The following is a 13,467-nucleotide window of genomic DNA, read 5'->3' as shown; positions in this document are numbered from 1 at the left end:
CACTCTTTCCAATCATTCCTCTTTATAGCTCTTCCTGTTGGAAATCTACAACCTTCCTCAACCTGGTGCCCTCCAGATATCTTGGACTTCAGTTCCCATCATCCCCAGCCAGAATAGCCAATGGTCAGGAGTGCTAGAAGTTATCATCTAAAGTTTTGGGGAAGGCTACCACGCTATATTTTCCCGATAGTTGATTGGTGTCTTTGTTAACTTTCCTAATTCTTCTATCATGTCTTTAAAATTTGTGCCCCACCTCAGATGCTGCTGACCTACCACTCCCATCATTCCCCACCATTGGCTATGCTGGCGAGGGCTATCGTAAGTTGTAGGCCAAAGCATCTGGGGGGTTGCAGGTTGCTCCCCTTGCTTTAAAGAAACAGAGTAACTGGACCTCTGCTGTACGGAATGCAGCTTTTTCAGGCATTTTCAGGCCACTGGAATGAAATAATTGTAAGGAAGTGGGGGAATGGGGAAACTGACATGTATGCTCCCTTGATCCTGGGAAGTACAGAAGAGCAGAAAATGTAATAATATTAATGAATGTGGTGTGCACATTTCAATACTAATACCAGTTTAACGGTCATGGGTCTCCTTATTCCACCACCATCAGCATCACACACACATACACACACAGACGAGTAATGGTTGAAGCTACCTTATATTGATTCAGTCCAGCAGCTCTCCAAGGTTTCAAGCAAGAGTTATTCCTGCCCTGCCTGGAGATGCTAGGGGTGTCATGTTCCCCAGCCTTGACCCATCCTCTGGCTCTGAAGAGGACTCGGAGGCAGGGGAGACTCCCTCCACTAATCCAATCTCTGCTAGGCCAGGGCCTTCCGGAGCAGAGGATGTGCCTTGACTCCTCAGATGCGAAGGACGTCTGCCCCCATTACAGCCTGCACCACCTTGTAGGAGCCAGCGGCTACAAATCAGGCAGAAGCCCTTTCAGAAACCAACTGCTTCTCTGAGGGAGTGGAGTTAACTGCTGGGCTTTATAATAGCTCCCCTTGCTGGAGTCTCGGCAAACTCGGAGCTGTCCAAGGTCCTGGAAGACCCTGCCTGGTCTAACTTGGCTGGCTATTCAACACCCCCAACCAGACTTGTTTTGCCTGGACTGGACCTGACCTGACCTGACTTGCCAAGTCCTTGCTTCACATGCCTTGCTGGTTTTAGCAACCCTGGGTGCCTTGAACCACGTTGGACAGTTCAGGGAGCTCAAACCTGAGGCCTTCTGCATGCAAAGCATGTGCTATACCTCTGAGCTGCAACCTCTCTCAAGAGATCTCTTTTTTAAAAAATCTCTTTTCTCATAATAATAGAACCTGGGGTCATCCAGTGAAGCTGGATAGTGGGGTGAAGCGAGAGATTTTAGGCAGTCAAAAGGAACTACTTCACACACCTAGTTGAACGATGGAATGTGCTGGTGTCCACTGGCTTAGATGGCTTCAAAGGGGGATTATACAGATGCATGGAGGATAGAGCTATCAAGGTCTACTAGTCATGATGACTATAAGCTTTCTCCAGGATCAAAGACAGCAGGCCTCTGAAAACTAGTTCACTGGGGAGCAAAAACAGCAGAGAGCTATTGCCTTTGTGTCCTGCTTGTAGGCGTCCTAGAGACATCTGGGTGGACTGGATAGGCCTTTGCTGTGATCCAGCAGGGCTCATCTTAACATTGATTTAAAGCATTCGTAGCCCACACATCCACCCCCCCAAAAAGCCTCTAGATCAGTTTATAAAGACCAGTAATGGGACAGTTCCTGCCTGTAGGCCCAAAGGAAAAGGTATTAGGAGGAAGGCAGAGAAAGGAGAATTTGGGCACTAGTTCTTAGATACAACGACATTAAAAAGGATCCACCTCACAATTCATCAGGATCCTTTTCAGAGGGCAGTTGGTGATGGTTGGCCTGGATGGAGGAGTGGCCGTGTTTCTTTCCTGCCCCCCCCTCTCACTCTTCTGTTCCTTCCCTCCAAGGCATTTGCAGGTAGCTGGCACGTTGTTCCGTTCTCAATCCCCTGGCAAAATTACGGTTCCTACTTGTGCTATTTGATGGACCATTATGATTGTGAACCGCCCAGAGAGCTCCGGCTATTGGGCGGTATAGAAATGTAATAATAAATAAATAAATAAAAAAATATTCCTATTTGAGTTTGCAAACCTAAATGAATGTCTTCCGTAAATTGCATCTTGAAAGTCTCACCGGTGTTCCAGAGCAGGCCGCGGGGATCCTCTGTCATTTATCCTTGAAGAACGTCGGCTTTTGACACCTTTTTTAAAAAAAATGCACCGGGACCGCCAGCGCTTTCGTTTTCATGCACACCTGCACCTGCAGACCTCTCTGTACTGTGTGTTTCTGCCCCTCAGGTTCCGGATGAGACAGGTGAACGTTGTCGGGCAAAGCCCACTCAGCCAACCATCTCGCGTCATCCAAACGCTCCAGGCCCCGCCAGACATTGCGCCGGGGAGCGTGACCGTGCGCACCGCCAGTGAGACTAGCTTGTGGGTCCGTTGGGTGGTAAGTTGTTGGCAACTGGACTGTTGTACAAGACGGAATGAGATTGTAACTTTCCCCTTTGCCAAGGAATCCAAAATCCACAAATGACTTCTCAGTGCATTTGCAGCAAAAACGATGTCCTCCTCCACCCTGGCCCACCCCCAGATATTAACATCGTACCTGAGATCTCCAGAATTACCTATCCGTGCTCCGGTAGGTTTTGGTCAAAGCACCATATTTCTGGCTAGATCCTTGGATAGGACGCGTTCACAAATGGACCAAATAATAAAAGCACGACCAGCTAGTATCAATGTGATGCGATTGGAATGGACCAGATGCTGCTCCTTTATTCATGGCCACACAATTCTGAAGTAATGCCATGACATTAAGTTCACTGGAACTGCTTTCATTGTAAGTTACTAAGAGCATGTTTTCCATCACATCACACCAGTCTTAAAATCTCTTCGCTGGCTGCCAATTAGTTTCCGGGCGAAGTATAAAGTGTTGGTTATCAACTTTAAAGCCCTGCATGGTTTGGGTCCAGGTTACCTGCGGGATCGCCTTCTCCGGTACAATCCGCCCCACACATTCAGGTCCTCTGGGAAGAATTTACTCCAGCCAACAAAAACAAGGCCGACAACTATTACCCGGAGGACCTTTTCTTCTGCCGCTCCCAGTTTGTGGAATGGCTTGCCGGGAGAGATTCGTCAACTTAAGAGTCTTCCAGAATTTAAGAAAGCCGTGAAGACTGATCTCTTCTGGCAGGCCGACCCAGTTGAATTTTTTTTAATGGTGTGCTGCTTTTAATGATGCACTGGTTTTAAATGTTTGAATTAGTTTTATGTACTTTATGTTGTTTTTAATTGTGTTGTACCCCGCCTCGATCCAGAGGGAGAGGCAGGTGACAAATATATTATTATTATTATTATTATTATTATTATTATTATTATTATTATTATTATTATTTAGAGAGAGAAAATTTCTACAACTCCCAGCATTCCCAAGCCAACATTGCTGGCAGGGGAATGCTGAGAGTTTTTTTCTAAACTTGCATAGGATTACACCCTAAAAGTTTTAAACTGGAAAAGAGTCCCCCACCCCTCTTTCACCTAGGAAAACAGTGCCAATGTGGAGGTTATATCCATGTGATAGATTACAGAGCTAAGTGATTAACTCTGGAAAGGGGTGATAAATTGCAGGGCCATTGATAAATGAATTTATCATGTGCCTTTGACTTCTGTACCCACCCCTATCCAACTGGAATTCATTCAAAGCTTACGTGTCCAATTCTCTCTTCTATCCCACCTCAAGCAGCCTTCCCAAGGGGATTTCTTGCTGTTCCTCCCCACAACACATGCAGAACCTGCCCCCAAATTTCCCTAGGGAAAATTTAATCAGCAGGAGCTCCGCTGCCTCGCAGTGAAGGAAACATTTCCCAAATGTCCACGGCTTCTGCGGATTCTCCAAACCATCGGGGAATTCCTGCAGTAATAGCAAGGGATTGCTTCTCTTGTTTGGCATAGGCTTTGGGAGCCTGCTATTCAAGGAAAAACAAGTCACACATCACAGCAAATGCACCCAGGTCCCCCACAGTGTGGCTAAAGTAGCTCTTTGGATCCCAGTCAAAGAGGCGGGGTGTTGTTCTAAGTGTGGAAAATGAATTAATAGGCAGCGAGCCAGTGAGGCAGGCAAAGATGAAAGGCGTGTACCATGTGACTTTGCAATTAACTGCATTAATATTGTTGCTACCCAAGTGAGGTACATTTGTATGACTTTAATAATAATCCGCAAAGAACCATCAACTCTGGAGGTGCTGACACCCATAAATTAAGGCCTCATTTAGCGGTTGAGAATACTCTGTACTTGCGGTGTTCAGGGCAAAGGCAGATCTACTTACCTGCAACCTGCGGAGCAGTTGTGTGATGTGATGTTCGATCAGCATCAGGCTGTTCTGTTTCCCCTCCCCATGAAATATTTTTCAGTAGGTGGCTCACAAGATCAAAGTATGAAACGAAACACCCTTCGCTAAAACATTGAAGGATTGAAAATAGCAGCAGCGGTAATAGCTCCCATTTATAAAATGAAGATTGGCACCGATTCATTTAGGATTTAAATACCGATTGAAGCATCCAGGTTTTAAAAGGCTCATGTTCACTGATCGCCAGGCATGCGCTTATGTCTGATTTGCATAACTTTTCCAATTTGATCGCAAACGAGGATCGGGCACGAGATGAGTGGCAAAGTTCAGAGAAACCTGGCAATTGTTTGCCTAAAGATCAAACTTCATTAACTTATTTATTTATTTATTTATTACATTTTTTATACCGCCCAATAGCCGAAGCTCTCTGGGCGGTTCACAAAAATTAAAACCATAATAAAACAACCAACAGGTCAAAAGCACAAATACAAAATACAGTATAAAAAGCACAACCAGGATAAAAACCACGCAGCAAAATTGATATAAGATTAAAATATAGAGTTAAAACAGTAAGATTTAAATTTAAGTTCAAATTAAGTGTTAAAATACTGAGTGAATAAAAACGTCTTCAGCTGGCGACGAAAGGAGTACAGTGTAGGCGCCAGGCGGACCTCTCTGGGGAGCTCATTCCACAACCGGGGTGCCACAGCGGAGAAAGCCCTCCTCCTAGTAGCCGCCTGCCTCACTTCCTTTGGCAGGGGCTCACGGAGAAGGGCCCCTGTAGATGATCTTAAGGTCTGGGCAGGTACGTATGGGAGGAGGCTTTCCTGCAAATAACCTGGCCCCAAACCGTTTAGGGCTTTAAATGTCAATACCAGCACTTTGAATTGGGCCCGGACCTGGACTGGCAGCCAATGAAGTTGTAAAAGGACTGGCGTAATGTGATCTCACCCGCCAGTCCCTGTTAGTAAACGGACTGCCCTGTTTTGTAGCAGCTGAAGCTTCCGGACCGTTTTCAAAGGCAGCCCCACGTATAACGCATTGCAGTAATCCAAACGCGAGGTTATCAGAGCATGGATAACTGTAGCTAGGCTATCTCTGTCCAGATAAGGGCGTAGTTAGTATATCAACCTAAGCTGATAAAAGATGCCCTTTGCCACTGAGTTCACCTGTGCCTCAAGTGACAGTTCTGGATCCAAGAGCAACCCCAAACTACGGACCCGATCCTTTAGGGAGAGTGCAACCCCGTCCAGGACAGGGCAAACATCACCTCACCGGACAGATGAACCACCCGCTAACAGTACCTCTGTCTTGTCTGGATTGAGTCTCAGTTTGTTATCATCATCATCATCCTCATCATCATCATCATCATCACCACCATGCAACATACTTTAAGCATCTCAGATGACCCATCACTAACCTGCTCCCCTTTTCTCTGTGCCCAGCCTCTACCTGACACTCAGTATAACGGGAACCCTGAGTCGGTAGGTTACAGGATCAAATACTGGTGTTTGGACATGCAGTCCCCTGTCCTGACCAAGGTCATCAGCGACCGGCTGGAGAGGGAACACACCCTGGAGGATCTACAGGAGTGGACAGAATACGAGCTGCAAATCCAAGCCTTCAATGCGATCGGGGCAGGACCGTGGAGTGACGTGGTGCGAGGTCGCACACGGGAATCGGGTGAGTCACAGGGAAGGAGTCTGAGGACTTTTTAACATTTGCTTTTGCGTCTACTGAGCTGATGCGTGCTACCTCCAGTATTCGAGGCAGTAAGCCTGTGTGCATGAGTTGCTGGGGAACATGGGTGGGAGGGTGCTGTTGCACCATCTCCTGCTTGGTTGGTCCCTGGTCGACAGCTGGTTGGCCACCGTGTAAACAAAGTGCCGGACTAGATGGACGCTTGGTCTAATGCAGCAGGGCACTTCTGATGCTCTTACATGTTGTGGGCGATTTTACACAAGTCAGATCCAGTTATCTGGTATGTATTTGGCACTCAGAGGGCAAACTCAGTTCGTCCACTGGGCTGCAAGAGATCAAAGTTTAGTTGAGCGTCTCTGTTGTTCGAGAAATATATATTAGGGGATTAGAGAAATTCATGGAGTTGTGGCTCTTGTTGTTGTTCTTGTTGTTTATCAATGGCTGCCAGCACTGATGGCTGTATGGAACCTCCAAAATCAGAGGAAGCCTATCTTTGAGTACCAGATGCTAGGGACAGTCGACAGGGGAGAGCTGTTGCCTGCATGTCTTGTTTGTGGACTTCCTGGGGGCATCTGGTTGGCTACAGCTGGAAGAAAGATGCCGGACTAGATATACCTTTGGTCTGATCAAGCAGAAGTCGTCTTAAACTACCTGTTACCCGCAAACGCGTGAAAACATGCTCTGCAATGAAAAGCAGTCTCAGGGGATTGCAGTATTTTTCCAGGAAGTGGGTGCGAACGCTTAACCCATTCCCGGCTAACCCATTCTGCTTAAAACTGCTGCTGCTTTCTCCCTTGTCCTCTAAGTTTCCGGATGCGTTTTGACCCTTTCTCAGTGATCTCAATGGGAAAGAGATCTGCCCAGGGCAGTGGCCGACTCAGAGATGCAACGGGCGACCACCTCTGAGGGTGAGTCATTCTGTTCTTTCCCTGCATCGAGATGTGACTGCATCATTCATTCACTCCCAATAAAGAGAGAGAGGGGGGGATCTACACTACAGCTTTAAAGCGCTTTATAACAGTTTTGACAACTGTTGGAGCCCAGGACACACTGCATATACAGTTTTCAAAACGTTTTCAAAGTGCTTTAAAGCGCTTTAAAAGCAATAGTGTAGATCCCCCCAGAGAGAGAAAGAACAGAACTTCTGTCGTATTTGGACTGATGGCCTGGAGCCTGGCCTAGGAAACCAGTTTCTTTTGCATGGCATGCTAGAGGCAGTTACCTCTAGGAATGACTGGACTCTGCACTGCCTTCCCCTAGTGGGGGGGGGGGGCAGCCTCATTCAGCCCAAAGGCCAAATTCATTTACAGACAAGCTCTGGGAGGCCGCATCCAGGTGGTGGTCAGAGCCAAAGGGAGGGGGCAAAATACCCGCTAAAAGCTTTCCCCCCCTGTCAGTAACTATGCCTTAGGAGAATGGGTAGAATGGCACCAAAAATGGGAAACTAACAGTCAGTCGTTGGGGAGAAGAGGGTGGCGGGACTGGCCCAAGACATTTTCCCACCTGAAGCAGAAAACAAGATGGCGCCCATTCTCGGAAACTGACCAGACTGGCAGATGAATCTGTCTTCAAGGGTGATGATGGGATAACGTCTTCCACCGCACCTGAAGGCAGTAGGCTATCTTAGGGGTCACAGAGCAGGCCGCAGGGCCCGCAATTCTCTCCCGCAAGACCTTGCTGCCGTCTCCCAGCGTCTGTCTCCTGAAGCAACTGCTTCACTTTGCCTCATGGTAGGGCTGGCCCTGGAGGGTGGGGCTGGAGAATGGGGCATGGACCTATGGGGAACCCCAGTGGGCCAGACTGGACTCCAGCGGCGACACATTTGGCCCCTGGCCCGAGATTCCCCCACCCCTGCCCTAGCTGCTGACTAGTCGTGAGAAACATTGCCCCCTCTTCTGCTTTCTTTCTGCCACGTGCTCCAGCAGGAGGTCCAGATTTTACAAGTCCAGATTCCCGCAAGGAAGCCCCACAGCAGCCAGGCAAGGATAAGCAATGGTAGCTCATTAGCATCTGCAAAAGCTAGTTATTAAGCTGTTATCTAGATAACTTCGAATAAGGCTCCTTTCTCGGTCCCATCCCACATGCGCCCGACGTAATTTACCTTTCTCCTGTGGGTGAATAATTGAGCGGACTGACCTTTCTTGAATTAAGTATTCAATAGTGAAAGTAAATCATCGTCGCAGCTAACCTGCACAATGAGCTGGGGTTGTATTTGCAATTTGTCTCCATAATCATACAGGGGATGGCCACCGCTGCATGGTGAAGACTGAGGCCCATTTATCACTTTAAACGGGATTTGGGCCTCTCTTTTTTTTTGTTATGAACGGCTTGGCATCCTCAGATTTGCATATTTTCATTACCGTTGGAGTAAGGGATCAATTAAAGCCAAAGAAACCGTGGCAGGATGCTTACTCTTGAGCAGAGGCGGGAGGGAGTGGGCAAAGGGGATGATTATAATAAGCATGACACACCGATGGCCCATTCTGCAGCGTCAGTGCGCTGTGCAAAGGTGTTTCACAGCATCCCTGTAGGGCTGGTAGAAGACGGCAAGTATTGCACCTGGGTCTAGGGGCAGCCCAGCCCACAAACCACAGAAAAGGGAGGTTGTAGATTTAATCTGATTTGGACTAGCAGCTTAATTCTAACCATTTCACACGGCCCATCAATTTCGAGTTGGGCAGGGATCATATGGCCAGGGGACTGAGGAGCACTGTGAGAAGTCACCTGGTTTTCAGGAAGAGGCACCCTTGGCCAGAGAAGGACCAGCTTGAGGGAACTTGGTTTCTCCTTCTCTGCCGGAAAAAAACCCACTGCCAGTTGCCGTGGGTCACCATAGCAGAAAGTAACCACATTCTGTCCCCATTCAAAAGCCAGGAGATGAAGGGCTGCATGTTTATTTATTTTTATAATCAAATTTATGCTGCCTCGAGGATTATTCAATCGAAAGGCGAGATATGAACCTTCTAAATAGGAACACTTTGCCACATGCTGTACCCAATCCACATTTTCAACACATCTGTTTAAAGCGAACAGACCTTTAGGGATGGCTATGGCGGGGAAATCTGATTCTTTTTAGGCTTGCCCGATGCTCTTGAGATGTTTTGGACTACAACTCCCATCAGCATGGCCAAGGATCAGGAATGTTGGGGCTGTAGTCCAAAATATCTCAAGGCACCAGGTTGCAGAAGACTGGATTCTTACAACCCGTTGAGCTTTTATAAAGGTCTTTCCTTCCTTCCTTCCTTCCCTCCTTTCTTTCTTTCTTTCTTTCTTTCTTTCTTTTTTTTAAAAAAAGACTTTCACATTGTGACAGTGAGCTAGTTAATTTCACAGGTGCTTATTTGTGGAAATGGAGTCCCCCCCCCCACACCTTGTCCTTCATCTTTCAAAACAGCCCTGTGATAAAGAAGAGCAAAATAGCATTAGTGCTGCTGCTGAAACGCTTAATGGGATGGATGAGGAAGCACGGGCAGCATTTACGGCAGAAGGCTGTGTTCAGGTCAAGGAGATCAGGACAGGGATGTCTGCCTCGCCTCGGTGAGGTGGCCTGCGAATAAAGCACAGGTGAAGGCTAAAATGATAAAGATGCTGCAAAGCCCATGGAAGCATTCCTAATGGGGTGGGGGAAGAAATAGACTGTCCCCCTGTTCTGCTATTTCTGGGTTACTGAGAGGAAGCAGGCTCTCTTATTAGGGGATGGACCATAGCCCAGTGGAATGGCACATGCCCAGATTCAATCCCCGGCATCTCCAGGAGGGGCTAGGAAAGAATCCTGCCTGAAGCCCTGGAGAGCTGCTGCCAGTCAGTGTTGACAGCACTGGTCTATATGGACCAGTGGTCTGACTCAATGGGCTCATCTACACCAAGCAGGATATTCCGCTATGAAAGTGGTATGAAAGTGGTATATGAAAGGCAGGAGCCACACTATGGTTTTATAGTGGTAGTGAAGTGCACTTGACACCTGTTGGGGCCCAGGACACATCTACACCAAGCAGGACATAGCACTGTGAAAGTGGTATGCAATGGCAATGTGTCAATGGGCCCCAACAGTTGTCAGTGCACTTCAATACTGCTATAAAGCAGTCGTGTGGCTCCTGCCTTTTATATACCACTTTCACAGTGCAATATCCTGCTTGGTGTAGATGAGCCCAACATGAAGCAGCTTCCTGTGTTTCTGCATTTGTGTGCATTCTTTGTGTTGCTTTTCCTCTTCTTTGGGTGCCTTTGTTCTCATAGCCCTTTGAGCTCTCTTCTTGGGACTTGCTTTCTACCTGTCAGAGCCATCATCACAGACTACGCTACCATATGAATCATATCTCGCTTTAGGGAGTTTCCGCACTCTCCCAATACCTGTCACCTCTGTTTTGGGCGCTTGACGAATGATAAATTGCGCTTTCTAATCATCCAAACTGGCTCTGTAGCAGACTAATAAAAGGCTACTGAATTACTACGTTCAGTAGCAGGGGTGGGGGGTGGGTGAGAATATATTAAATAGCCAAGTAGTAAAGAGGGGAGTGCAGAGATGGTGGCAGATCAGAGAAGTACACTGGAGATTTGCAGCTTGTGTTGAGAGTGTCAAAGGATGCCATAGCTCAGTGGGTAGAGCACTATACCCACTGAGTATAGTGGGTATAGTGCGTTATACGTGGGGCTGCCTTTGAAAACGGTCCGGAAGCTTCAGCTGCTACAAAACAGGGCAGTCCATTTACTAACAGGGACTGGCCGGCGAGATCACATTACGCCAGTCCTTCTACAACTTCATTGGCTGCCAGTCCAGGTCCGGGCCCAATTCAAAGTGCTGGTATTGACATTTAAAGCCCTAAATGGTTTGGGGCCAGGTTATTTGAAGGAACGCCTCCTCCCATATGTACCTGCCCGGACCTTAAGATCATCTACAGGGGCCCTTCTCCGTGAGCTCCTGCCAAAGGAAGTGAGGCAGGTGGCTACTAGGAGGAGGGCTTTCTCCGCTGTGGCACTCCGGTTGTGGAATGAGCTCCCCAGATAGGTCCACCTGGCACCTACACTGTACTCCTTTCATCGCCAGCTGAAGACCTTTTTATTCTCTCAATATTTTAACATTTAATTTGAACTTAAATTTAAATTTTACTGTTTTAACTCTGTTTTTTAATCTTATATCAATTTGCTGCGTGGTTTTCATCCTGGTTGTGCTTTTTATACTGTATTTTGTATTTGTGCTTTTAACCTGTTGGTTGTTTTATTATGGTTTTAATTTTTGTGAACCGCCCAGAGAGCTTTGGCTATTGGGCGGTATAAAAATGTAATAAATAAAATAAATAGAGCACATGCTTTGTAGCTAGAAGGTCCCAGGTTTAATCCCTGGGATGTCCACTTAGAAAGATCTGCTCGCAGGGAATTGGGAAAACTCTCTCTATCTGAAACCCTGGAAAGCCAATGCAGACAACACCGGTCTAGATGGGCAAAACAGCATGACCGTGTTCATGCTTTGTGACTGCAGAACTATGCCTCCAACCTTCAGTGTCACAGGAGTGAAGGAGCCATAGGACAGGGGGTGGAATGTGTGCTTTGTATGCAAAAGATCCTAGGTTCAGTCCCTAGAATCTCCAATTATAGGGTCACAGAATATGCATGCAAAGTAAAGCACTGAGCCCATGGAAAGTCACTGCCGGTCGGAGTAGCCAATACGGGCCAGGTAGGCAAATAGTCTGACCTATGGCGGCTTCCTGTCAATTGCCTTGTTGTCAGTGGTGAGCAAGGATCTCACAACAGAGACTGAACAGAGAAGCTTTTATTACACTCGGAGAGATTTGCTGCCTCTGCTGCTTTTTGGTAATCCAATGGGCCACTAGTATAAGGATGTGGGGACAGACTTGTAAAAAATAATAATATTAGGGCTGCAATATTTGATTGAGTAATCAGTGAAAAGTCACTTTGATTGACTAATGCAGTGGTTCCCAGGGGGTCCACGTAACCCCCCCCAGGGGGTCCACGTAACCCCCCCCCGGGGGTCCGTTGCACCATTCACATATTCACCATTCATTTCTGGAGTCCACTGACAATGAATTCCTACCAGAAGTAAAATATAACATCCCTGAGCACCTGCGTGATTTAGCGACTAGCTTCAGAGATTACTTCCCTGCACCTAATCCTGAAAACTCATGGAGAAGGAATCCTTTTGAATGTGGTGATGTACAACTAACAACTCTCTCTGCGGAAGAGCAAGATGCACTTGTTGACGTGACTTGTGCTGGTTCACTGAATTCATTTTTCAAAGAATATAGACTGGACCAATTCTGGGTGAAGGTTTTTCCTGATTATAAGAAGTTAGGTGAAAAAGCTTTGAAACATCTAGTTCCCTTTTGTTCCACCTATCTTTGTGAACAAACATTTTCGACATTTTGTTATATGAAGAACAGCCATAGAAATCGGCTCGACATTGATCCAGATTTGAAATTAAAAGTAGGAAATAGTGAACCGGATGTGGAAGGGATTGTTCAGGACAAAAAGAGGCACGATTTCTCCCATCACATTTAGGTTTAGTAGCTGCTAGACAAGTCATAATTTGTTCAGTTGTTAACTAGATGTTAGTAAAATTAAATTCGTCTTTATATTCCTAACAAAATCATTGTCATTTTTGCGTCGTAATATCACAAATATCACAAATGTTATGGTTGTGGGCTGGTCCATGAAGTCACGAAGAGTCGGAAGCGACTGAACGAATAAACAACAAACAAAATCCTTTGCTCATTAGGGGCTACCCCTTATTTTCTCCAAAAAAAATGCTTTGCACAGGTAACTACCATAGAGATAACATTTTTTTCAAAAGTAGGGGGTCCGTGGCTTGGCATTTGAAAAACAAGGGGTCCGCCGTACTTAGCTAATTGGGAACCACTGGATTAAGGCATTGGAGGCAAATGTGAAAACTTCAGATAGGAAGCACCAGCTTAAAAGAGGCATTCCTTCCTGTGTGAGGGAGAACCCAGGATGCCTCTTCTAAAACGATGCAGGCTGCAACACTTGTCATTGTGTTTTTAACCTGTTGGGTGTTTTATTGTGGTTTTAATTTTTGTGAACCGCCCAGAGAGCTTCAGCTATTGGGCGGTATAAAAATCTAATAAATAAATAATCTAGTAAATAAATAAATAAATAAATAAATTGTTGCAACTTTTCTTTTTTCTTTAGGGCTCTTCTCTTTCTCATGTGCAACTTATGCGGTGGCAGTTCATTAGAACAACTGACCAATCGTGTGATTAATCAACGAAGGTTTTTTCATTGGAGGACGTCTCTAAAATAATAGAAAAAAAATAATTTAAAAAATAGAATGGGCTTGTAATTTCTGTGGACTTAGGCCTCAATTAGACAAGGGGGTTGAAGGGA

The 13,467-nt window shown here is 46.4% G+C and overlaps 1 protein-coding gene across 2 annotated transcripts in view; it reads left to right on the top strand.

Moving 5' to 3' along the window:
• SDK1 (sidekick cell adhesion molecule 1) overlaps positions 1-13,467 on the top strand; it is a 563,777-nt gene that overhangs the window by 425,230 nt on the left and 125,080 nt on the right. For both annotated transcript variants that reach the window (XM_063143659.1, XM_063143658.1), the window contains exons 24-25: positions 2,363-2,513; positions 5,856-6,093. In XM_063143659.1, coding sequence (XP_062999729.1) covers positions 2,363-2,513; positions 5,856-6,093 — 389 coding nt within the window. The remainder of the gene's footprint in view (positions 1-2,362; positions 2,514-5,855; positions 6,094-13,467) is intronic.

Source organism: Elgaria multicarinata, chromosome 17, assembly GCF_023053635.1.
Source record: "Elgaria multicarinata webbii isolate HBS135686 ecotype San Diego chromosome 17, rElgMul1.1.pri, whole genome shotgun sequence".
Classification (NCBI taxonomy): Eukaryota; Metazoa; Chordata; class Lepidosauria; order Squamata; family Anguidae; genus Elgaria; species Elgaria multicarinata.
The sequence above is the reverse complement of the archived record's forward strand: the minus strand, read 5'-3'. Positions and strand labels throughout refer to the sequence as shown.